This window comes from Ursus arctos, unplaced genomic scaffold (assembly GCF_023065955.2).
Source record: "Ursus arctos isolate Adak ecotype North America unplaced genomic scaffold, UrsArc2.0 scaffold_28, whole genome shotgun sequence".
Classification (NCBI taxonomy): Eukaryota; Metazoa; Chordata; class Mammalia; order Carnivora; family Ursidae; genus Ursus; species Ursus arctos.
The window spans coordinates 9,283,010-9,308,563 of NW_026622963.1; the positions used below are offsets into that span (position 1 = coordinate 9,283,010).

General features: G+C 60.4%; 1 protein-coding gene across 1 annotated transcript; it reads left to right on the top strand.

The window, feature by feature from the left end:
* The first annotated feature begins 271 nt into the window (after positions 1 to 271).
* Positions 272 to 24,076, top strand: LOXL1 (lysyl oxidase like 1). Its single transcript, XM_026478478.4, has 7 exons — positions 272 to 1,785; positions 15,346 to 15,454; positions 18,344 to 18,481; positions 18,925 to 19,081; positions 19,598 to 19,693; positions 21,301 to 21,416; positions 23,739 to 24,076. The coding sequence occupies exons 1-7, from the start codon at positions 618 to 620 to the stop codon at positions 23,743 to 23,745; spliced, it is 1,791 nt and encodes a 596-aa protein (XP_026334263.1). The 5' UTR covers positions 272 to 617; the 3' UTR covers positions 23,746 to 24,076.
* Positions 24,077 to 25,554: the final 1,478 nt, after the last annotated feature.

Genomic DNA, 25,554 nt, shown 5'->3' on the forward strand with positions numbered 1-25,554 from the left:
AGGTGAGATCAGGGATGCCGGGTCCAAAGCTGAGAGAAATGGCCATAGGGGTGCTGACACCCCAGCCGTGTTCTGCTTGCACCCGCAGAGGCCCCCTTCTACTCCCTGCTCCATTCCCTTCCTCAGAGGCAGGTCTGTGGCTTGGCTGGAAGCTCCAGGGACTGAGGGAGCACAGCAGCTGTGGGACAGGCAACATAGCTAAAACCCGGCGGGCCATAGGGCCCCGCGGAGGAGGCCCCAGCAGGCGGACCAGGCTGCCCGAAACCTCCCAACGCTCCCAGCCTGTTGCTTATTCATTCAGAGTGGGAAAGCGCCAGCCCAGCGGCGAGCCAGTACCGGGCTGGCCATGTAAGGCCCCCAGGCAGTCCTGCCTGTCCGGTGCCCTGCAGAGAGCCTCGTGCAGCCCTGGGCACCGCCCCTGCCCTGCCCTGACCCCTTGGCCTCGAAATGCTGTCATCGGAGGAGCCGTCCCGCTCGGGACAAGGCCAGGATGGACAAAGCTAGAGCTGGGGCAGGCAAGGAGCCGTCCTGTCCTCGAGGCCGTGGGAAGAGAAGCACGCACAGGAGTACACTCCTGAGAGCCTCTCGGTCCGCCAGGCCTCTGCAGAGGGGCCACCATGGCTCTAGCCCGAGCTGGCTGGCAGCTTGGGGCCCTGGTGTGGGGCGCCTGCCTCTGCGTCCTGGTGCACGGGCAGGAGGCGAGGCCGGGACAGGGCTCGGACCCGGGGCGCTGGCGGCAGCTGATTCAGTGGGAGAACAACGGGCAGGTGTATAGCCTGCTCAACTCCGGGTCAGAGTACGTGCCGGCCGGGCCGCCGCGCACCGACAGTAGCTCCCGGGTGCTGCTGGCCGGCGCTCCCCAGGCCCCGCAGCGGCGCAGCCAGGGAGGCCTCCGGCGTCGGCAGGCCCCGTCGCTGCCCCTGCCGGGGCGCGTCGGCTCGGACACCGTGCGCGGCCAGGCGCGGCACCCGTTCGGCTTCGGCCAGGTGCCCGACAACTGGCGCGAGGTGGCCGTCGGGGACAGCACAGGCATGGCCCGGGTCCGCACCTCCGTCTCCCAGCAACGACACGGGGGCTCCGCCTCCTCGGTCTCGGCCTCGGCCTTCGCCACCACCTACCGCCAGCCGCCCTCCTTCCCACAGCAGTTCCCCTACCCGCAGGCGCCCTTCGTCAGCCAGTACGAGACCTACGACCCGGCGTCGCGGACCTACGACCAGGGCTACGTGTACTACCGCGGCGGCGGCGGCGGAGGCGGCGGGGGCGCGGCGGCAGCGGCGGCCGTGGCCTCGGCCGGGGTCATCTACCCCTTCCAGCCGCGGGCGCGCTACGAGGAGTACGGCGGCGGCGAGGAGCAGCCCGAGTACCCGCCGCAGACCTTCTACCCGGCCCCGGAGAGGCCCTACGCGCCGCCGCCGCCGCCGCCGCAGCCCGCCGACGGCCTGGACCGCCGCTACTCGCACAGCCTGTACCACGAGGGCACCACCGGCTTCGAGCAGGCCTACCCCGAGCCGGGCCCCGACGCGCAGCCCGCCACCGGCGGCGGCGCCGGCAGCACCTACGCCGCCGACCCCCGCCTCGGCTGGTACCCGCCCTACGCCAACGTGCCGCCCGAGGCCTACGTCCCCCCGCGGGCCGTGGAGCCGCAGCCCCCGTTCCGCGTGCTGGAGCCGCCCTACCTGCCGGTGCGCAGCTCGGACGCGCCCCCGCCAGGTGGGGAGCGCGGCGGCGCGCAGCAGGGCCGCCTCAGCGTGGGCAGCGTGTACCGGCCCAACCAGAACGGCCGCGGTGAGTACTGTCTTGCGCCCGCCGGCCACCCTCCGGGTCACGGCCACGGCCACTGCCACGGCCGTCCGTGGGCCTCCCCTGAGCTAAGTAAGGAATCCCCCACCCGCCTCGACAGCCACTGTGTGCATCTCTCCTCCCAGCCTCCCCAGGTCCACGCATCACCGTTAGTGGCAGGATTTGGCCAGGCGGGCCTAGGCTCTGACCCTGGCTGGAGGGGTTGGGAGCAGAGGGACTGGCTGGGCTTGGCCAGGAGGCACCTTCCAGACCTCTTTTGGGTCACCTGGGGACAAAGGGAAGGAGTGCTTCTCCCTGCCCCTCCCTCATTTCGGTAGGGCACGTCGTCCACCCCTGGAGGTGCCCCTATGCCAGCCTCACAGGGTGAAGCAGGGAGCATCAGCATCAGAAACCTGGGTCTTCAGGGTCAGAAAGGCCTTAGAGGTTGCCCCGGGAGGTGTGGCAAGGTCCCAGTCACTAGCACCTGCGAGCTTGGCCTGGATCAGCAGGAGGTTAGGGAGGCGGCTTTTGCCCCAGGCCGGAGTCCAGACTAGATGACAGGAGTTCAGTTAGGGGGACCCTTCCAGACTGGCGAGGTAGTGAGGCACTGGCCTGGGTGCAGAATTTACGGTCCAAAAGCTCAGAAATCAAAAAAGGTAATATTTTAATGCCTTTTAGGTCAAAACTAATGCAAACATCTAAAAAAAAAAACCCTGTGATGAACAAAATATCCAGCTTTTAAGTAGAATTAGTCATGGTGCCACGCTAAGCCATATCGGAGCCTGAGGCAAATTGATCCTGTCGTTATTTGAAATTTTGATATTCTGCTCATCACAGATTTTTCTGGCACTGATTTTGATTTTTAAAAGTATTGCCGCAAATACTACTTCTCTTGGCTACCGAGTATTTTTGGTGTCCAGGCCAGTGCCTCGCTCATTTCACTCAGCTCACTGTAGTCCTGGTCCTGGGGGAGAGCCCCAGGAGGGAGCTGTAGGCAGGCCTCCCTCCGGCATTTTCTGGGGGGAGGGGGGACATGAAGATACGACCCAAGCCATCTGTCCAGGAGAATACAGCGAAGGGGCAGCTTTCCTTCTTCGGACGAACAACTCCACACATGCCATTCTCAGACGGACTACCGTGGGAAGAGCCAAGGCTAGATGGCTACAGGCCCAGCCTCTGCTGTCCTAGAATTCCCCTTTCTACCTCTGTGTCTGCAAGTCCGAAGTCAGCTTCAGTCAAGGTTTCCCGTTCAGTCCCTTCAGGCTGCCATCAGTGCCCCAATTCTCTGCTCCACACCGAGGTTGCCAGGCCAGGCTCGCTAGGTGAGGGCTGAGCCCGGCAGGACACAGGGGCACAGGCACAACAGCCCCAGCCTTTGCTTCTCTCTGCCTCTGTCAGCTCAGGGACTGCTGCCTGGTCTCCAGCCGCACTGACCTGGGTGACAGGCTGCTGCTTGGGGGTGTGGGGGAGGTTGTCTGTCTCTGTCGGGGCTGCTGGAGCCCAAGGCTAGGGAAGAGGAGTTTCCCCACTGGTAGCACCCACTCCCTCACATCCACGACATAGCACTCAAGTTGGATGCTGAATCCCACTTGGAGAACCTGCAGGGCCTCGGGACAGGAGCCGGATGGGGGGCCCTTCTGCAATGTGATGAAGGATGTGTCCTACTGCCCACCATGGCCTCACCCACATCTGGTCCTCACTGAGACTTGCTACATTCCTGCCCATCTAAGCTGGGCATCGTCTGCTCCTAGAGCTCCTTGGAGGAGAGGGCATCCCACCTTATAGGGTGCTAAGCTTTCACGGTGGCTTTTCTTAGGATCCATGACCTCAGAGTAGGGCTCAGCCGGAAGTGCCCCACTTGTGGGCATGGGAGAAATCTGAGGCCTCCAGGACCACAGCACTGCTCGGTAGGCCAGGGACTCAGCATCTGTGTGCCAAGTCAGTGAGGTTTTCTAGGGCCCCTCTTTGGCCTGACAGTTCTTAAAGTGCAGAGGCGACCGGCCAGGGCAAGGCCATGTCTGGAGTGGGGGTGCCCAGAGTCTCTGGTCTTGCGCCTCAGCCCCATTTGGGCTTAAAAGTGTACATTTGGGGTTAAAAGTGTGCCGGTAAGCATCACATCCAGCCCCTGCCCTGGAGGACGCATAGCAAAGGGGACACATCAGTGCCGTGATGGGCAAGCATTAGAAGCATGAGCTAGGGAGCCCAGACGAGGGGCCTCCCCGGTCAGGGGCTAGGGGCTCAGAGAGGACTTCCCAGAGGAGGAGGTAACTGCGTCGCTGGCCATCGGCACCCTCCAGTCACTCCTTCCCCTAGTCTTGGGGGGGAGGGCTTGGGAGGGCGAGAGGGAATGTGGAGGCACAGGCTAGTGTGGGGCTCACAGAGAGACCAGAGAAGGAGCAGTACCTTCCATCCCATCATTGATTCCCCCTTCCCACCCTGTTAGGCCCAGACCATGGAAAATCCCAGTTAAGAGAAGGCCAAGCCTTGTGCTTGAGATCAGACCCCCAGGCCTGGTGTGGGAGTCCAGGGCAGATTCTCTGGGACTGACCTCATTCCTCCTGGCCACACACCCAGGGGTCTGAGGCTGGTGCTGGCAGCCTGTGTGTGTGTGGGCGTGGATGTGTCCTCACAACACCAAACACATGTGCGCTCCGCCCACGTCCCTCCATGTTTGGGCAGTTTCCAAGCGTCTGTCCAGAGCCCGGTTTATTCCTCTGGCGCCTGCACCCTCTTCCCTCCCACCCAGGGCTGGGGCTGCCCAGGCCTCCTGCAATCCCATTGTCTCCAACTCTGCAACTTGTAACTGGAGAGAAGACCAGGAAACAGAGGCCCAGAGAGGGTCACATACTTTGCCTGGCTCTCAGCAAATCCGTGCAGACGCCTGGAGGGTAGCCGACGGCTTCCCAGGCCTAGCTGTGTCCTCTCCCTCCACTGTGCCTCTCCCTCCACCACGGCCAGGCCCTCCCTTCTTGGCCTCCTATCCCTTCTCCTACCCCTGCCCCCTGCCTCAGCTTTGGACTGAGGTGACTCGTGATCCCTGAAGACCACAGCTCTCCCCCCCAGGGCTCCCCCTTCCAGCCCCTGCCTGCTTCACCGGCCCTGGCAGCCCCGTAAAAGCAACACGGAGCAGCCTCCCTGGCCATTCTCCCGGGGCTTGCTGATGGCTGCACCAGCCTTGCCTGGCGTGGTCCTCCACCCCCGTCCTCACATGGCCAATCAGAGCCCAGGAGGAAGCTCTGGCTGCCTCCTCGCTGGTCCCCTGCTCCCAGCCTCTCCCTGGCCAGTCCCTCTACACGTGGGGCAGATAAAGTCCTGCAGAGCTGATCGTATTATTCTCCTGCTCAAGAACGTTCTATGGCTCCCGAAGGCCTTCAGGACAAAATAAATGCCTTAGCCCACTGCTCCAGAAGCAGAGGCACTGCCTTCCTTTCCTTCTCCCTGTCTCACATCTCCACAGCCTGACGGCAACCAGGCAGCTCCCCAACCCAGAGGTGTCACCTCCTTGCACACCCAGAGGTGTTCCTAGTGTACTTCCCTCTCCATCTAGCCTCCCGCACCCAAGAAGCCAGACAGGACCCCTTTGTCCCTGAGAGCAGCCCTGACTCCCTGCCCCCATCCTTACACCTGGGCCAGCTCCCCACCCCCGCCTCCCCTTCTCCAGGTCACCTCCCTACCTCCATGGGGCTTGGAGTAGATGCAGGGAAGGACAGAAGCTGGCCGTACCCAAAAAACGTCCAGAGTTCGAGCCCCAGGATGGGGATGATAGTAACAACCCCGCCGTCTGCTGAAGAGCACCCGCCTAGCCGGGCCGCTGAAATGTGCAATGTCTATCACCCTCACAGCCTCCTGGAGAGGCGGGGACTGGGGACGGCACTCCTCTGGTGCGGAGACAGCAGAGACCTAGGGAGGTCTCTCAGCTGGCGCGGCCGAGCCTGTCGTCTCTGCCCTGCACCCAGACGACCCTAGGAGGACCCACACTCTCCCTGTGAGCCAGGTGGGGCGGGCCAAGCGCTGCGGCCTCCTCCAGCAGCTCTCTGGGCCTCAGTTTCCCCAGCTGCAGCCAGGGGAGGGAGAATGACGCCAGCATTTGTGGGCACTTTACGCATCACTGCCCTTAATTTCCACAGTGACCCCACAAGCCGGGTACTGTTCTCTGTCCCGTCTCATAAGGTGACAGGCTCGTTTGCTGATGTTCACACGGCCTCTTAGTCGTGAAACCAGGTTGTGAGTCTGCATGAACCCCCATACTGAGTCCTTGACCATCAGACGTAATTTTGTTGAACGTGATGGATTCTGGCTCCTGCTGCACACCTCACTTATTCGCTCCTTTACATACTCGCCTGTTCACGGTGCTCCAGGCATGGGTTGTGACAGGGTGAGTTGGGCCGGCGGATCTGCAAGGCTTGGGAAGCAGAGCCCCTTCCCCGTGTGGTGTTTGCGAAGACTTGCCATTCTCACTCCAGACTCTGGAAGACTTACGTCACAAGCACTTACACCGTGCTTTCTCAGTGTCTTCTACCCTTCCTGGAGCTTTATGATTGGAGTCCATTAATCCTCGGGCAACCCTAGATACTACTTACCATCCCCATTTTGCAGATGAGTAAACTGAGGCTCTCAGAGGTTAAGTGGCTTGTCCAGGGTCACATCACAGGTGACTGGCGAGCCAGAATCACAGCTCAGCCTCCCTTCTTCCTTCCCTGAGGTTGTCTCGGGTGCTTCTTCAGAAAGAAACGGAGTCTTGAGGCTGAGGAAGCTGTCGTGAGGGGTCAGACGAGCTATGGAGACAGAGGGACCTGGGTCATCTTCCTGCTCCCCTGTTTGGCTGAAGGTCACTAGTGTCGGAACAAACAAGTTGTGTCCCCAGCAGCCGCATCTCAGGCAGACTTCCTGTCTCCTCTGTTATCATCCGCTTGCAAAGCCACATCCTCTCTCCCCTGGTCTCACAAGGGACCGTCCCTGCAAAAAGAGGCGGCTCCTATTTGAAATAACAGTCATAGAAGCTGGTATTTCTTGAACACTGTACTGTGCGCCAGACTCCGTGCTAAGCACTGGGTTTTCGTTTTCTCATTTAGTGCCCCCAGCAGCCCCGGGAGGGAGATAGTGTTACACCCCCACCCCACTCCCACCCCCCACCCCCGCCATAAGGACCAGGAGCCCGAGGCTAGAGAAGCCTAGTAACTCATCTGAGGTCTCAGTGCATCAGCAGCCAGGCTGGGAGCCAGGCCAGCCCTCTGGGCCCTCTGTGCTGCCAGACGGCCCGGCCTCTCTGCCCCTGCCCCTCAGGGAAGGCTATCTCTTGTTTCTCTCAGGTCTAAAACCCTGGAAAACCCAAATTTGGACTTTTGCCTTGAGTTTGCAGGCCCCACAGGCCTTTGGGGTGGTAGCAGAGCAGGGTGAGGGATCATTAGGGCCTTAGGGGTGTCCCTCCTCCTCCCTTCTTTCCTAACCCCAGGGGTCCCCATCTCAGTATCCTATCATTTCTGAAGGTGCGGATACACATGCGCGTGCGCGCGCACACACACACACACACACACTCACACTGCCAGTAGTCCCAACCTGAGTCCACCCCACTCCTGTCCAAGCCAAGAACACATGGAAAACTCCCCAGGGCAGTGCTGGAATGGCAGGGGGTGGGGGGAGGAGGAGACGGGTGGTCCGCCCGGGCAGCCCACACCTGCTTCCAATTCCCGTGCCGGGCATTCCTGCGGAGCGGCGGTCGGCTCGGAGGCCGGAAGGAGAGGCTAGGTCTGGTCCCCTCCCCTGCTCTGACCTAACAGCCTCCTCGCCACAGACAGCTGGACCCAGAGGGCCCTTCTGTATGGACTCAGGATTACAGGGCCGGCTTGGGCCTGGCTCCCTCGCCCCCTTGCTGACGAGCACTCAGCCAACGGGCATCTCAGTGGCACCTGGAAATGGGCTGGTGCTGGTGTCAGAACGTCAGAGCAGGAAGGGACTCAGGCGGGGAAGGCGAGGTCCCAGAGGCTTTTGCCATCAAAGCCTCAGGAGAAAACCCACCCTTCCTCCTCCTTGTAGACCAACGGCAACCATGGGTCTTCCACCTCCAAAGCTACTCCTTTTTCAGAAGAAAGGACTTGTGGAATCAGTCCCCGCCTTTGCTTGATAATGAAGACCGCACATGCAGGCAGAGGCCCCCAGACCCCACAGGTGTTTGCGCCTGTGCTCCCGGGGCCCGCAGGCTCCAGGCCCCCCGAGCTGCGCACAGAGAAGTCACGGTGCGCCAGACCCAGGCCTGTCCTCACCGAGGTCTCTGCCCCGGGTTGCAGGGGCCCAAGCCCCCCACCATCTCACCAGTCTCTCCTGCTCGCACCTGCTGTGCGCCAGCACCTGGGCCCACAGCTGGGCAGCAGGCAAAGGACAGTCCCACCCACCCCCAGGGCTCCGACGAGAGCAGATAGCCTCTCGGAGGAAATTGATCCATTCAGGAACTTACTGCGTGCTGGGCCCAGGCTGGAGCTGAGTATGCCTTTGCGGAAAGAAAGAGACAAAACCCTTGCCTTTGCGGACATTATATTTTCCTGCATAAACCTAATAAATAGGGAAATAATAGAATGTGGTAAGGCCTGTGGGAAAGTAGAGCTAACTAAGATGGGGGGGGGGCAGGTTGCAAAGCTGGTTAAGGCCTGCCTCCTGAAGGTGACATTTGAGAGAGGCAAAGGAGGCATTGAGTGAGGCGTGCTGCGATCAGGAAGAGCATTCCAGAAAGGGGAAACAGCCAGTGCAAAGCCCCGGGGCAGGAATTCCCTGGGGGTTTCGAGTATGTTCTGGTCTGGTTAGAGCAGAGCAGAACGGGAGGGGAGGGGGGTGAGAGGAGGCTGGCCAGAGAGGGAGCAGGACCGTGGAGGCCCCTGGGAGGACTTGGGCTTTTCCTCTCCCTGCGTTGGGGAGCTACTGCAGGCTGTGAGCTGAGCAGTGACATTGCAAGGGGGTCCCTGACCACTACGCTGGGCTGGGCGTGGGGAGGCAGGCAGGAGACTGAGGGGAGGCTGGTAGGGAGATGCAGGCGGGGATAGCAACGGAGGCGGTGGGAAGTCAGATTCAGGACCTAGTCTGGAGATGGAGCTGACGGGATTTCCCAATGGGCTGGAAGTGGGGTGTAAGAGGAAGACGGGTCAACACGAGGGTTTGTAGCGTGCGCAGCTGGAAGGATGAAGCTGCCACGAGCTGAGATGGGAAGACAGGGGGCTGAGCAGGGTTTCTAAGAAAGATGAAAGTTCAAGTCACTGTGAAGGGCCTGAGGGCCAAGGAGGGACCCAGGGGAAGCATCTGCCAGGGCCCGCAGGGGAGCGGAGGGCAGCAGGGGCCTGGGTTCACAGCGCGGACGAGTGCGAGGGAGTGACGCGTGCAAGGAGGCAGCAGACTGGCTTGGCCAGGGCGGAGGGTAGCTGACCTCCCCAAAGGTTCACAGCGGCCTGCTCCCGGCTCCGCCCAGCCTGCGTCCCGGGCTGTCACTGAACTGAACACTCACAGATCCCCTCCTCGGACTTGGCCCCTGCCGCACAGGGGGGTGAGGCAGTCGCCACCCCTGGACTGTCTCTGCCCATCGAGAGGGGGCAACAGACGTGTGCTGGCAGAGCGGTGGTTAGGACTGACAAGGTAGGCTTTGGGGCCTAAAGACTGTGAACCCCTGCAAGGCCGTGTGTGTGTGTGTGTGTGTGTGTGTGTGTGTACGCACGTGTGCATGTGTAGAATTCCAAGACAAGGCACCAATGGCGTCAGAGGCCGGGGCAGAAGAGGTCTGGTGTGCGAGGGAGCTGACTCCTGGCCCTTAGGGCTATGAGATCTGGAAGGCCGGGTTAAAGCCAGACCACAGAAGGCCTTAGCTGCCACCCTGAGAAGTCTGGGCCCGATTCTGTAGGCAGTGGGGAGCCCCTGCAGGTTCTGGGCCTGGCAGTATGGCCATCACAGCTCCTTTGCCTGGGCTAGGACTGCCGCTTCGCGTCAGGCTGTGGCGAATCCCGCAGCCACCTTGCCAACCTGCTCATGGCACAGGTGCGGCCCCACTGGGTCAGCCCTGACATTTTAATGTCCTGATGATGAGATGATGTCGCAGGGCTCGGAGCTGCGAGCTCCCGCCCTGGAGGCCCTGGCCACTCATCTTTATGCAAGGCCGAGATCTATGAGCTTGCTGCTTGCCCTAGGCAAGGGCTCCTCTGGAGTCTGGCTGATGAGCTGAACCCCCCCCCCCCCAAATCTCACAGCCCGCTGACCGCTTCCTGCTGGACCTGGTTTATCCTCCAGCCCCAGGCTCATGAGATGAGGGCGATTTGGCGCTCCGCTTTCCTTCATCAGCTGCTTGTGAGCCGGAGGCCTGGGGAGGAAAGAGTTCAAAGGAGCCGAGGTTTATGGAACCCACAGAAAGGGGGGAAGCCAAGAGGGAAACAGGTGAGGTGTGGGCAAGTGACAGGAATGTAACCGCACTGGGCGGCCTCCAGGAGCCGCTGAGTGGGAGGGACCAGAGTTCTTCTGAAGCCGGAAGGATTTAGGTCAGACAGTGGGAGAATTTCCTGGCTGCTGAAGTACCCTCGGTAGAGGTTGTAAGAGGTCTTGGGCTCTTGCCCGCGGTGAGGGAAGAGACTGACTAGCTCCTGAAAAGTGTTTTCATCTCCAACTGTTTTTGAAGGCGTCGAACCGCTCACCGCAGGTTAGCGTTGTCTCTCCATGTCCAGATGGGGAAGCTGAGCCTAAGAAAAGTGAAGGGTTTATACACCGGGGAATTGGATGAGGTGGCAAACTTGCCTTCTGGAGTCTTTCCCGGAGAAGGCCCCAGGTCCGGCCGTGGAAGAGGGAGACAGGCCCCCGGTTCCCGTGGGCCGACATGTGGGCCAGCCTAGGGTGGGGAGCATGGCGGGCTGGGCTTGAGTGCCTCGTGAAGGGGCCGGGATCCCCCTCAGAGGAAAATCCAGGGATGGAGCAGGAATGCGGAGTGCAGAAGGTCCTTATCCGGGGCTCTGGGTCTTCGCTGCCCTGGAGGGTCTGACGGGACCCCTCCAAGGCTGCCTGCAGAATGCCCTTGGGACCCGATTCCCTTACCCCCCGGCCCCTCCCCAGCAGAGCAGCCTGGCTCCAGCCGTCCCCAGGGCCTTTACTGCCCTCTGCCTCTGGGTCCCTCCAGCCCTGGCCCAGACTGTGCAGCCTGAATCCCTGTGTGCCCAACCCCCCTGGTCAGCACTTGGCTTCTGGGGAACAGTGCCCACCGGGGCCTGGCCCAGAGCTCTTCCAGGCCTAGAGTGGGGTAGAGGACAGTCAGAGCTGGGTAAAGGAGGCGGTGGGGCCTGGCGGGGGGGCAGGTCTGCCCCAGGTCTCACAGAAAGTCTGTGACAGAGGAGGGTAAGAAGCCAGGCTCCTGTCTCCCTCCTGGGAGGGGAAGGTGAGATGCTGATGGTGACCAGCAACTCCTTGGGCAGCCTGAGCAAACCATGCACCCGGACTCTCTGTGGCTGGCCCCACCTTGGGGGCCCAACCCCACAAGACCGGCCATATTAGCCATGGAGGGCACACACTGTGGAGTCCTGTTTAGCCATGACAAATCGTGGGCTAGGTCGGCTTTCAGAGTTTATACATTGACTGAAAAATCAAGAAACGAATGAGATTCTAAGACAATATCATTTATATGCTCTAAGAATGCATGCCCACCTCCAACACACTGCAGATTTTATAGAGACACAAATGTGCAAGGACATATCGGAGGGTCGGACACCAGTGAAGGTCAAAAAACACGTTATTCCAAGAGAGGGGCCTCGCCCAGACCAGCGATAATGGTTAGTTTGCTCTGACATGAGAATTATAATTAATTCAGTCTCCGCAGGTAGAGAAATGGGGGTCTCTGGGAGATGTTCTCATTGGAACCCCCTATAGAGTCTCCAGTGCCAGGTCCCAGGGCTGGATGATTCCATATATTCTGGATAAAAGATTCCAGCCCCTCCTCAGAATGACATCCCCACGACTGGGTGTTCTCCCTGCTTTCTGAGTAAGCCTTACCCACTCTCGAGGGCCTTCCGCACACTTCTCGGGATGGTGGGTGGGCACATGGTCGCTGTGTAGCTGTGCTTCGGGCAACATGGGCCAGCCTGCCTGGAGGGCCTGGTCGTACCCTCTAAGCTGGAAGCAGCAAACCAATCCCCTATCCCTACGTCTGCAAGCCCCTGCTCACGCCTTCCCTCCCCTGCTTCTAGCAACACAGGGGTGCCCCCCAAGTCCCAGCCCCCTGGGACTGAGAGCCCAAGCGTGGGGGTCCGCTGCTGATGGAAGCTGATGGGATACCTTGTAGGAGAGCAGGCGGAGAAGGAGGCATCATGCCAGCTGAGGGAGGGGCCTGCGGTGCCCAGGGACCTCTGCAGGGGGTCCCCTCCTCTGACCAGGGTAGGGGGACCCAGCCTGAACTCCCAAGGCTACTCTCTTTTCCAGCGGCTTCCCCCAGTGTGACAGTGGTGGAGCATGGCCAGGGGGAGCCAGTTAGGGGGGACACAGGACCCCTGGGATGGCCAGAGATACAAAACAGAGAAAATAAAATAATGATAAGAGTGATTCCATTTAAGGTCTAGAAAAGGCATCACTACCTACAGTGGTTAAAAAGCAGAGTAATGGTTACTTGGGGTGGTGGAGGAGGAGAGGGGGATTTATTGGGAAGGAACGGGAGGGAACTTTCAGGGATGATGGAAACAATGTGTAGCTTGATGGTGGTGTCACACCGTGTGCACCATTTGTCAAAACTTACCAAACTGTAAGTCTGCATTTGACTGTGTATAGATTATACTTCCAAAGAGTTCATTTTTATAAAAAGAGTATTAAGTGGAGTCCTAGGAGGAGGTGGGGAGCGTCTCCGAGGGCTGCTCCCACCCGCTGTGCAACCACAGACAAATTCATTGCCCTCTCTGAGCCTTGGTCCCTCCAGCACCCCCGTGTGCCCTGCTGCCTTGTGGGGGACGGGCTGCGGAGCACGCTCAAATCACTGGAACAGTAAAGCATCTAGCCACTAATCATTAAAGAAACTTGCCTGACAGGGGCCAATGTGACAGGGCAGTCAGTCAGCCCCAAAGCATGGTGGGTTGCCTGCTAACGGGGTGAGTGGGACCTAGTCCCTGCCCTCCGAGAGCGCAGAGTCTGGAGGGGAGTAGACCCAGGTAAACACAATGAAATCTACTTATGGATCAAGACGGATTTAGTGGTGAGACAGACATACGTGCGGCCTGGAATGTCACTGCCAGGCAGGGAGGACTTCCTGGAGCAGGAGGCTTGTGTGTGGACCTGTGATTCCTCAACAGTAAGAGGAGGATGGTCATCTGTGGCCAAGGCCAGGGCTCAGACTGTGAGGACCAGCTCTGAGATGTCTGTCCCTAGTCTTCCTCCCGAACCCCCACATGTAGACGGTATAGATGCCCCTCCCGCATGGCCTTTGGAGCTTACAAAACAAAACAAAACAAAACCCACCCACTCAGAGTAAAAAAGGATTCATGATGTCAAAGCAATTCCTTAAAAACTGTTTTCAGGGCAGAGTTTTCAGTACCCAGTCGGGACGAACAATGAGGTCGCGGTTCGGAGTTGGTGATGGTATCCAGCCTCGGTGTGTTTGGAGTCAGCGTAGGACCAGGGTCGGGGTTCAGTCATAGGCCAGGAGGGGCACCAGCCCTCGCCCTCCCTCTGCATCTCTGGCCTCTTACTCAGCTGGCTCTCCAACCGTCCCCGGACTGTAGAGCCAGCTCATGGAATGGCCTGGAGAGGAAGGGTCGGGCCAGAAAAGCTTTGAGGAGACATCTGTGCATTGTTTATTGAAACCGGGCCTGGGGTGGGGGAGGCAGGCCGCCTGGTGCCAAATACTGGGTCTCAGGAGGCTTCCGGCCCAGCTCACCCACCCCCACACGTTGCTGCGGGCAAGGCACTTTGATAATGGGGAAGGGGACCACTCCTGTCTTCCTCACCTCCCCCCCGCTGGAGGCTTCCAGGTACCAGAGGGTGAGAAGCAGCTTGGCAGGGAGGTGGGCCCTTGCATTGAGGGCCCAGGGATCCCCGGGGAAATGACTGCAGGCATTCCTGGAGCTTGAGTAACGGCACCTCGGCTGGCCAAGACGGCCCCCCATCCTCACCCACCCTTGTGCTCCAAGCTTCCTCTTCATTCCGAGTAGGTGAGATCACACTGGCTGCCTGGACCAGGCTCCGGCATGAGGCCCAGGCCCAGGGTGAGCCGGGCTGGGGTCTCAGAGCCCAAGGGATGTGTGTGGGAGGGTCTGCCTCACCCTCAGGACCCGAAAGCTGACAAGAGGGTTTTGGCAGCAACAAGAGGGTCTGGAATGCTGTCTGCATGACTCAAGTCTCCGCACCTTACTTGCCCCCCAAGAGCAGAGGGCTTGACAGAAACTGGGGAGCCACCGGTAGCCACATGTCCTTGCTTAACTGCCAGAGTCCTGGGAGCCTGAGGGTGAGGGGACAGAGAGGCCCCAGGCTCACTCACCCTGAGGTCAGTGGCCAAGCTGGGGGAGAGCCCAGTGCTCTGGAGTCCCCCTGCCCACGTCCTCCCCCATCCCGTGCCCCATCCCTCCTGCACTCCCAGCAACCAGCTCGGATCGTTCCTTCTTTCTTCCAGTGCGGATAGGGTCCGGACACCTGAGTTTGGTTTCTGCTAATTCCTAATAACGCATGCTCCCTGGGACCAACTCAGACACGGAGGTGAGGGAGGTGCAGCGTGGACAGGCCCCTGGCTCTAGCGCGTCCCGGGGAGCGAGTGATCACAGGGCCTGAGCAGACTGCAGACTTCCCCAGGGCCCTGCAGGGGAGGCAGCCGGGCCCCTCAGGTTGGAGGCCAGAGGATGCAGACAGGGGAGGGTGCGGTCAGGTCTGGGGGCCGATGGCAAGAAGGAAGAATTCTGAGAAGGTCGGGCTGGGTGCCCAGGCCGAGAATCCTGCCCTGTCAGCAGCCTACTCTAGGGATGTGTTTCCCTGCTTGCCCTTCCCTTCCTGCGCGCCCGCTTGTGCCGACCAACATCCACCTGGCTCTGCCCGTGAGCTTTCTGGGAGCCACTTGCGGCCAGAGCCCAGGGCTCTCCTGGTGGTTCAGGAAGACTGCTGGCTGCAGAGGGCATCCGGGGGCTGGTGTCCAAGGCCTGGGGAACGAGGACATGGAGGGAGTGCCTCTGTCAGGAAATTGCTTGGTTCACTCAGTCCTGCCTCCAGGCCCCTGTTCCCGCAGCTCGCCCTGCCAACTATACCCTTGCCTGTTCTCCGGCTCACCAGACTCCTTCCTGCCTCCCAGACCTCGCTCCTGTCCCAGCTCTTCCAGGGATTCTCAGGGGCTCCTACAGCACAGAGCTCCACAAGTGAGCCCCCGTTCCCTGACCTCCGTGGCCCACACCTGAGCCCAGAGGGAATTGTTCCAATTACACCCCTTGCTCAGGTTAGGAGGCTTCTCGGAGGAGGCGACAGCCTGTATAGAGGAAGGAGAATGGTAAAGGGTGCTTGGGGTTGGGGAGGTCTCTGGGCATTAGCCGTGGCCAGCCTGACACCCCTTGACGCCAACTCTTGCCCCCTCCTCCGTGTCTCCCACTCCATCTCCAGGCCTCCCTGACTTGGTCCCGGACCCCAACTACGTGCAAGCGTCCACTTATGTGCAGAGAGCCCATCTGTACTCCCTGCGCTGTGCTGCGGAGGAGAAGTGTCTGGCCAGGTGAGGGGCTGAGGCTGAGGTGGGGGATGTAGGGACAGTCTCGGGGCGGTCACCCAGAACCCGCGCTCATGCCGGCCAGGCTGCACACAAGCCGAATGACCCTGGCCAAGCCCTGAGCCCCTCGGTACCCTGACATCTTCGTCTGTGAGTCTCACCTGCTCCCAGGGAGCCGGGAGGGGAAGGGGACAAGCGAGCATGTCTGTTCAGGTCACTATACAGGGAACTTTACCATGGCATTGAACCTTCGCAGCAGCCCTGAAGGTATGTGCTTTTCCAGTCAGGCAGCTGAGGAGCAAAGAGAGGAACTAGAACCTTCCCACTCCGAGCTGCCCCATGAGAACGTGCTCCCACAGGGACCCAGGGAAGTCCAGTGGGGGAATAGCCTTCAGGATAGTGGGCAGGAGTGCGGGACCGTCTCCACGGAGGACAGCTGTGGCTCTCCCGGCGGGCCAGGGGACACGGTGACAAAGAGGCCTCAGTGATGTGTGGCAGTGGAGAGAGAGGGCGAGGAGACCAGTCTGCAAGACCTCAGAAGGGGAGCCCAGCCAGCTCCCCCTTATTCCTGGGTGACTCTCCCTCCTGCAGAGCTCGCTTCTAATGTATTAACCTCAAATATTCTGGTCAAATACATGTGCATCGGGACATCCCCCTGTGCTAAAAGCATTAGCTAAAGATGACACTGTCCTGCCTCGTCTGTTGACATCCCTCTGTGTTGGACAGCACCTATTTTTCTTAATTACTTGCTGCCTTTTCGTTTGTTTGTTTTTGCATTTTAAGTCTTTATTTGCTTTTACTCTTCAGTATCTGGGAAGCCCTTGGGAATCTCAGCCTTTCCCCGCTTCCGGAACTGCCGCCCCTCAGAGTAGCTCCCCCGCAGGGCCTTCTCTAGCCATAACAAGATCAGGCACTTGCACCAGAATGTAGCTTTGCTCGCTGCTCCCTTGGCCAGAATGTCTTGCCCTTGATCGTGGGTAACCAAAACCACGGAAAGCGAGACCGCGGATGGGGGTCCACTGTAGCGCTCAGCCAGCCTGTGCAGTCAGGTCTGGTCTCGTCAGTTGTCCCTGGCAAGAGAGCATCGTGGTCATGTTGCCGCCACAACGCCCCCAGCAGGGAGCACCTCACAGCCTCCACGGCAGTCCACCGAGGCCGAGTTTCGAGGTGTTTGAGTCAAAGCCAGATTATCGCTCTGGTCTTCACAGAGCATCCTGCGGGCCCAGACCTGAGCTCCCCGACAGACTGGGGAGGGGGCAGCCTGGTCCCGGTCCTGGTCCACTGGAGCGGGGCCCCTCAGCCGCCCTGATGACAGGACCCAGCCGCAGAGAGTGGGAGGAGAGCTGGCGTGAGCAGCCGTCAGGCCGGAGCTGTCAGGGGAGGTCCGAGGAGGGAATGGTCAGAGGAGGAAAGGCCCTGCCAGGCCGGGCAGCAGGGGCAGCGGGGCGCGGGGCACAGACCGACAGCCCCAGCAGAACCACGGCTGGGGCGGCTGGGCCCTCTGAGATCGTCGAAAGTACGCGCCGCAGAGCTGCCAGTGCCCAGACCGCGGCAGAACCCAGACGAGGCAAGGGTCTCGCTCCAAGTCTCACCGCGACTCTGTGGCCAAGCTGGGCCTCGAACCTCGGCCCTGATGGGTTCCCACGGTGTGCTGAGCCGAACAGAAGGGCAGGATTGAACTGAACAGAGGGAAGGAGGATGTTTTGTTCCAACCCAGACACAGACAGATTCCAAGCCTCCCCCAGACAAGGCCAAGGGCCTTACGTCCTGGCAGACAGGAGCCCGCACGCCTGTTGTGCAGACATCCTCTCGGAGAGAGAGCTAATCCCTACAACTGGCCGCCTCCTGCCTCTGGCTTCAGGACCCAGACCTTACCGAGTGCCAGGGAAGTGCCCCGAGGCCGGCCAGGACAGCTGTCAGCAGTCCTCTGGGGAAGGGAGGAGCCTCAGTCGCTGCTGCGCACGTGTGTGTCTGTGTGTGTCTGTCTGTCTGTCTCCCCTTGCTGCTGCCCCTCATTCCTCTCTCTCTCTCCTCTTCTCGCAAAGCCCCTCTCAGTTGGGAATTAGGGGTCGGAAAGCACATTGTGAGCAGGCCATCTGCAGCAGACCCCAGCTCCCCAAACAGAAAAGGGCAGGTCGCTGGCCGGCAGCCACGCAGTCAGGGAAAGGTGGCCTAGTCACACTGCCTAGCTCAGGGGGCCTGTGGTATCAGGCTGGGCCACAGGAGGTGCCGTTAGAGTTCACAGGCAGTCAAGATGCCTCTACTTGAGGCCATCAAGACAGACTTCCTGGAGGAGGGAACCTGAGTTAGGCCTAGGAGGCTGGGTGAGTTCCGGGTCAAATGAACAGCACAGGCAGCAGTACAGATGAGCAGGAGTGAAGTCTGCTTGAGAAAGTGTTTGGAGCCGGAACCCCAGGATGTGTGGGGAGCAGCAGGGCGGACAGGAACAGGAAAGTGAAGAGGCTTTGACACTGAAGAGCCCGAGCGTGTTTCTTAGGCCCGTACATGAGATGTGGCGTACTTTGGTCAACAGTCAGGGCTCTGTCCACTTATCAGAATCTCCTGGATAAGGGCCACTTTTAAAAAGCCCTCCAAAGATTTTGATATGCCCCCCCCCCAGGCTGTCACCAGCAGAGAGTCACCTGCAGGTGTGATTGTCCTTGTTGGGCCCAATGCCACTTCAGAAAGACTTCCTTGGTAGCTGCTGGCCACGTGCTGAAAGCCAGAAAGGAGGGGACTGGCCGGCCCAGGTGCTCGGGAGAGATGGGGAGAGGCCTAAGCCTCGGCCACAGGACGGGGAGTCCGTTGAGAGGATCTTCAGGGACAAGTCGGCCCATTCTGGGTGTTGGTGTCACAGGACCCAGCCCCACTCCGGTCTCCCACCTGTCCCTGCAGCACAGCCTACACCCCCGAGGCCACCGACTACGACGTGCGGGTGCTGCTACGCTTCCCCCAGCGCGTGAAGAACCAGGGCACCGCGGACTTCCTCCCGAACCGGCCGCGGCACACGTGGGAGTGGCACAGCTGCCACCAGTGAGTGGGGCCCCTCCTGCGGGCCGGGCACCTCGGTGCCTGAGCTCCTCCCCCTGCTGGTGCTCTGCGAGGAGCACGTGCTGGTGGGAGGACCTGCCGTGATTGCACCACGGGGGCAAGAGCTCTTTAGCAAAAGCTCGACTGGAAGAGGATGGGTCTTCAGGGATGGAAATGTCTAGAACACAGGGAATGGCCCACAGGAAGCTAGTCCAGGTGGGAGCCTGACAAGGAAGTGAGGAGTCCCGAGGAGGTGCTCTCCCAGGGTGATCTGGCTAGCTGGGGAGCCCCAGAGACCCTGCCCTGGGGGACACAGGGGACCAAGGAGCCCCGGGAGCACAGACTGGTCAGGTGGCCATGTCACCGCAGGCTTACCAGGACCGTCTCAGGAAGCCCAGGCGTGACCAGGCCCCCTTCCCTCTCCTCCCCCTGTCCTGTGCCCCCAGACACTACCACAGCATGGATGAGTTCAGCCACTATGACCTGCTGGATGCAGCCACGGGCAAGAAGGTGGCTGAGGGCCACAAGGCCAGCTTCTGCCTGGAGGACAGCACCTGTGACTTCGGCAACCTCAAGCGCTACGCGTGCACCTCTCACACGCAGGTCCGGCTGGGTGCGAGGGCCAGGGTGGGGACCCAGGAGTGTGGGGACGAAGCGCTGCCCAGGGGAGCGGCTGGGCCAGTGCCGGGGCTCCTGGCCGCTCCGCTCAGTGGGAGCAAGGGTCTTCTCACCAGTCATCAGGTCGCTACGGGGTCCCTTCCTGCATTGCTCCCAGGCATGTCTGCCGCTGGAAAGAAAGGAGCATTCCAACGAAGTCTAGACGGCATGGTGTTCTGTTGTCTGTTGGTCCACCCAAATCCACCTTTCTGTCGGTCTGGCCAGGCATCACGGAACGTCTCTCTGTCCTGACTGTCTCTTCATCTGTTCCTCCATCCAACTCTCCAGGCATCCCCCTCCTTCAGTCCCTCCCACCTGGCTGTTACGCCTCCCTATTTTCAGTCTGATCCTTCCACCAGCAGGCTCTAGAAGGGAGGAAGGAGGGGCCCAGATTGCTGGAGTGGCTGGGTGGCTCTGAGGAGTGCCCAGCACCCCAGCCTTGACTCCTGTCCCTTTTCCCAGGGCCTGAGCCCCGGCTGCTATGACACTTACAACGCGGACATCGACTGCCAGTGGATTGACATAACCGATGTGCAGCCCGGAAACTACATCCTCAAGGTGGGTCTCCCGGTCTGGGGCGCCCCCTCCCACCTGCCGCTCCTGCTCCGTGTCCCTGCCTCTGGGATGCACTTCAGCCTCTGGGACATTCCCCCCTCCCCGGCTGCGGACATCACGCAGAGGTCTCCTCTTCCCGTTGGAGGGTCTTAGCCTCAAGCAGGCAGAGCCTCCCTTTCCGTAAAGACAAGGAAGCTTTGGCCCGGGTGTGGCGATGCTAGGGGAGGTAGTGACGCTGTCTTCCCTAGGCGACAGAGGACTTGGAAAGCTCTGCGGTGCACCCCCCTGTCTGCAGACAGGGGAGGCTTTGTGCTATCTGCAAGAGGACCCTGCCGTGCTCTGAGAGAGACCCTCTGCTCCTCATAGGGACCCCTGCAAAGCCAAGGGCTCCTGGGACCAAGAGTCCCTTCTGGCCTGAACCCCTTCTCCAATGTGTACTCGTGCCGGTGCCACCTCCCTTGGGGTGGGGGGGGTAGAAAAGCATGTCAAGGACACACAGCCCAGTGTGGTTCGTCCATGCCGGCCGCGCAGACACCGGCGTATCGTGGCCTCCTGCGTGCAGGTGCGAAGACAGGGCGGGAAACCATTCTGCCCCGGGACCCCCTGCTCCACACCCAAGGGCGGTAAAGATGGAGCAGTGAGCATGAAGACAGGCTTGAGATGGGCTTGGACCCGCATGAACACGGCCTGCTGGGAAAGCTGCATTTGGAACATAGCAACCCGGGAGCCCCTGGTTACGGCCGTCTGCATGCCTCCCAGCAGGCTCAGTGGGCCCCCTGCTCCGCCTCAGCCCCAGGCGCCAGGGTTGTCAGGGGTATTCTTCCCCTTCCTGTGTTCATCCACTCACCACAGGTGTACAAAGGCCCCTCTGAGTTCCAGGCACTCGGAATTCAAACCACATCGGTAATGACACTTCCTGCCCTGGGCGAGTGTGTAAAGGATTCAAAAGTAACATGTCCTTAGATGTTCTGCAGCTATCATTCTGGGTGTAGCCTACCCCAGTGCAGCCCCCCCCACCCCAGTTAATCCCACATTCAGATGGCTTCCTTGTGTCCCCACAGCTCTTCTCCAGACAAAAGGCCCAGGTTACACCTGGGCCAACATCTCAGTGAGTGTCAGGCATCCCTGGGCCCAGGGCAGGAGATGCCACCTGGCAGCGGACAGCTCTTGCCTGGGTCACCTCAGCGGACGTGTGTGGTCAAGGGTGCCAGCCTCGGACTGGGAAGACCAGGCTTGGGGCCCCTGCTCAGCCCCTCATTCACTGCGGTGTTCCCCGGGGCAGGGATTCCACCTCTCCGACCCTGAGCGCCCCACACAGGGCCCACCTGGCCTGGGCTCTGGCTCTGGGCAGCTTTCTGTCTTCCAATAGGAGTGATCTGGTGACGTTTTCTTCGACCACGAGCTGTCTCTTCTTTCCTGTCTCCGCATCTCTCCGTGTCTCTGCATCAGTGGGTCTCTGTCTCCATAGCTCTTGGTCTCAAGTGGTCTTTCTCCACCTTCCTGTCTCCTCCTCTCTGTCACCTCCATGTCTGTCTGTGCCCCCAGCACCCGCCCTGGGGCCCCGGTGAAGTGCAGCCCCCTGACCAGATCCCTCTTCCCTCCTTCGGCAGGTGCACGTGAACCCGAAGTACATCGTTCTGGAGTCAGACTTCACCAACAACGTGGTGAGATGCAGCATCCACTACACAGGCCGCTACGCCTCTGCCACAAACTGCAAAATTGTCCAGTAAGCGCTCACCCACCGCCCTCCCCGCTTCCCGCGCCGGCCGTGCGAACCGCACAGGGTGCCAGCGCCCCGCCCCGCGTCACCTTCCCAGCCAAACATGGTGGCGCGGGGGGGAGCCCCGTCCATGCCAACCCCGAGCTGAGCGCTCATGGTGGGGCCCCGGCCGCGGGCTGTTGATCCGGGGCCAGGTTGTGCGGCCCCCTAAACTCTCCAGGGGGAGCCAGCAGGAGGCAGCACAGCTGGGGGGACGTCTGCAGTCCTGGTTCCGAGCCTTCTTTGCCCCGTGACATCGGGCAGGTCGCCTCACCTCTCTGAACCACTTTTCTCAGCTACAAAAGAGGCCCTTCCCGTGTAGCCTTGTGAGATGAAAAGACTGAAAGGCCTGATGTCTGGGGTTGGAGAGCCGTCCCAGGGGTGCTCGGGGATGGCAGCTGTGTGAGCGGCAGTGTCTCTGTCCTGGGGATTAAATGAAACAGTCCCAGATTAGAACTCGCTCTGGTTGGGATGACCTGTCCCCAGGGCCGGGGCCCGGCCATACCCGAAGCTGAAGGACTCCGGCCCAGGCCTTTGGCTCATGGCTCCCCAGGCCGTGTGTCTTCAGCCTGTCTCCTGATTCCCCACGTGAAGTACTTTGCAGAGGGACCGTCTGCTTACAAACTCACCGTGAAACCCCACCCCGCTCCGCGGGAATTTACAATGGCGGGTCAGCCCAAAGCAACTCCTTTCCATTAAGACAAAAACAAAACAGGAGTAGTCCTAGAACTTCAGTCCATCAGCTGGGGGACAAAGGGCAGAGATTTCAAGGCCCAGAGAAACAAAAGTGTATGCTTATGAATGATTGACAGGTATGAAGTGTAGCCTGTGACCAAGTTCAGGGCTCAGCGTGTGTCAAGGATTAGGGCTCAGTGTGTGACCAGGATTAGGGCTCAGTGTGTGACCAGGGTCAGAGTTCAATGTCTGGGCAGAGTCAGGACTCAGTGTGTGACCAGGATTAGGGCTCAGTGTGTGACCAGGGTCAGGACTCGGTGTCTGAGCAGGGTCAGGGCTCAGTGTGTGACCAGGATTAGGGCTCAGTGGGTGACCAGGGTCAGGACTCAGTGTCTGAGCAGGGTCAGGGCTCAGTGTGTGACCAGGATTAAGGCTCAGTGTGTGACCAGGGTCAGGACTCTGTCTGAGCAGGGTCAGGGCTCAGTGTGTGACCAGGATTAGGGCTCAGTGTGTGATCAGAGTCAGGACCCGTTTAGAGACAGCCCTTTTACCCTTCAGCTGCTACCTCTAAGCTGACTGTTCACACACACACACACACACACCCGCATGTATATTAAAAATGAGAATAGCAGCTTCTAGTTCAGTTCAGAGATTAGATTCCTCATAAATTGAATTTGATCAGAATTGTCCAGGTCACAGAGTATGTTTAAAACAACTGACTCCTGCCCCATCCCTGGCACCTTGGCTCTTTCGTAGACCTGGGTTTCTGACCTACTCCCTCCTCAGGGCCTGTCTCATTCAGCCATTCCCAATTCAGGGGTCACCTAAATGGTAGAGGGTTTCTGGGAAGCAAGTCCATGGAAGGAGAAGGAGGAAGGAAGGAAGGGGCACACAAGAATAAAAGGGGGCCAGGGGGTATGCAGGGAGGCAGGGGGCCTACATCCCTCTCTCGTCCTGCCCGCCGCTGGGAAGGGTGGATTGAAACAGCATCCCATTTCCCGGCCATGCCATGAGCTAGGCCCCTCAACAGGGCAGACAGAGAAGCAGCCCCCTGCCCCCCTCTGGCTCCCCTGGGGGCCTGCGGGCCAGGGAAGGCGGAGGCCCTTCTTTCCAAGCCCTTTACATAAGTGCTTGGAAAGGCTCAAGTCTTATTAGAGCGTCTCTGGTACCCTGACCGCAGGCGGGCGGCCGGGCCAGCGCACAGGAAGCCGGACGCAGTGTTCCCAGAACGGCCACGGGACTGACGCCTGTGGCTTTCGATCATGTTTCTGAAGAGGAGGAAGGAGGCTTTTTTAAAAAGTACTTTGTTAGAAAAAACAAGAAAGTGTTCCCAGACGGTAGCAGCTCTACTAATGGCCTAGAGAACACTGTGGACTCAGGGCACGGGCGGGGGGTGGTGCTGAGACGGCCCCTGAATGGTGGGGGAGGCCGGGACACCCCTCTTCTGGAGGCTGGGGCTGAGGGTTCCACCCGCGCCTGCCCTCCTTCCCACGTGGGATCCGGGCGGTGGAAGGGGAGCCCTCCGCTGGGCACGCAGTGGCGGGCCAGGCTGACAGTTGAGTGAGGGGGCCTGCCCTGCACCCCACCACTGACCTGCAGGCTTTCTTTTCTTAGATCCTGATCTCGCAGAGGACGGACAAACAGCCCATCTCCCCACTTCCCAAAGCCGGCCTGGCTCCCCAGGAAGCCTCCTGCCAGGACCGACCTGGCCTGAGGGGCCCAGCCCCCGCACCCCACAGGCAGGGGCAGCTGGAAGCCACAGGCATCCCTCCCTGCCGGCCTCAGGGAGCAAACGCAGACCGAAACCACAGGGATTCCGGATGCCAGGCCCAATTTTGTACTTAACTCTTCTCTACAACGGTATTTTGCCGGTTGTTGGTTTTTATTTTTTATATTTTGGCCATATCACAGAGCAAGATTGCCCAGGCCTGGGCTGAATAAAACAAGGTTTTTCTACGCTGTGGCTCTGCACTGTGGCCTGCCGGCTGGGCTGGCCAGAGCGAGGGCGGGCTCAGGGGACGGCCTCGGGCTTCCTCCTTCCCCTAGCAGAATGTGGGAAGGACGGCCACCACCTGTCAGGACCGCAGCTTGACCAAGAGGGCATCCAGGCCAATGTGGAAACTCCGTGGGTTTATCCCAAGGCCGAGCCCGCTATGTGGCAAGGGGCCCACATCCCTGAGGGAGGGACCGGGGGGGGGGGGCAGCTCTAGCCCTCTCACCCCTGCTTAGGGTCCCCCTCCTCCAGCTCCCCTCCTCCTGCAGCCTCACGCTCCCACCCCCTCCCTTTCTCACACCGTCCCTCGCTCCACCAGCCACGCACTGCCTTACTCACGTACTGAGTACTTCCTGGATGCGCCTGGGTCTGGCCCTCAGGGAGCTCACAAGGAAGGGAGGAGCGTGTTCCCCGCGCCTAGTGAGACCCTGGGAAATGGGAGAGCCTTCAGAAGGCAGGCGACGTCTCCCAGGAAGGGAAGGGACAAGAATCTACTTGGCTGAGGCTGAAGGGGGTGGGAGTGGGAGATGGAGGGAGGCCCCGTGGCTGCCGCGGCCCTCCCTCTCCTGCCCCGGCCGTGGTATCCCCGAGGTCCCGGGCACTGGGTTGGGGCAGGAAGAAGCAGAAGGAGGGCACCTCTCCTCCTCCCCTCGCACGAGGCCTGAGGGTATCTGTGCACCCACCTGCCCCTGCCAGCTTCCTCCCTTCCTAGGGGATTAACACTAGTGAGAAAAGGCAAGGCACTTGGTGAGAACCAGGGCTCTAGGGGCCAAGGCCAATTCTCCTTGTTCACTGGGTGTGTGACTTCGGGCAAGTCCTGCTCTGGGCCTCGGTTTCCCTATCCATAAAATGGGAATGCCCTTGTGCCTGGCTCACATGCTGACAGAACCCGTGAGCCCCTCTGAGCCCACCTCTCCACCTCACTTTGGCTCTCACACTCTTCATGCCCCGCCCCCCCCCACCCCGCAACAATGGGGTGAAGAGGCAGGGCTTCTTGGAGCCAAGCAGTTCCTCCAGAAGGGTCCTGGGGCCACTCCCCCGCCCAGTCAGCAGGACGGAGTGAAGCCTGGCCGCAGCCTCGCACCTTCCCTCACCAAGTCGTGCTGGGCTTCCACTCTTCCCTGGCACAGGGTGGGTGCTGAGACCCTGCCACTCTCCATGAGGCGCTGGAGAAGGGCTGCTTGACGGACCGAGGAGGAGTGTGGGCAGGAGGCTGTCATCCAGGGCTCCCCGTTCTGCCGTGGCCTCGCCCATGTGTGCCCCAGAGACACTGTCCCGATTCCAGCCCCACCCCCCTCCTTCCTGGATGCCCCCAGAGTGAGCAAGGAAGGTCTCAGACAAGAAGGACCCTAGGAAGTCAAGTCCAAAGTCCCCACTTCCCAGGTCAGACAGCTGAAGCCCAGAATGGGAGTTAGTCTGAGGCCCCAGGTGAGTTCA

Excerpts from the sequence above, each read along its gene's own strand:
- LOXL1 (XM_026478478.4), top strand. The coding sequence starts at position 618 with ATGGCTCTAGCCCGAGCTGGCTGGCAGCTTGGGGCCCTGGTGTGGGGC. Across the intron at positions 19,082-19,597 it reads CGTGCACCTCTCACACGCAG|GGCCTGAGCCCCGGCTGCTA; the intron begins GTCCGGCTGGGT and ends CCCTTTTCCCAG. Across the intron at positions 19,694-21,300 it reads CCGGAAACTACATCCTCAAG|GTGCACGTGAACCCGAAGTA; the intron begins GTGGGTCTCCCG and ends CTCCTTCGGCAG.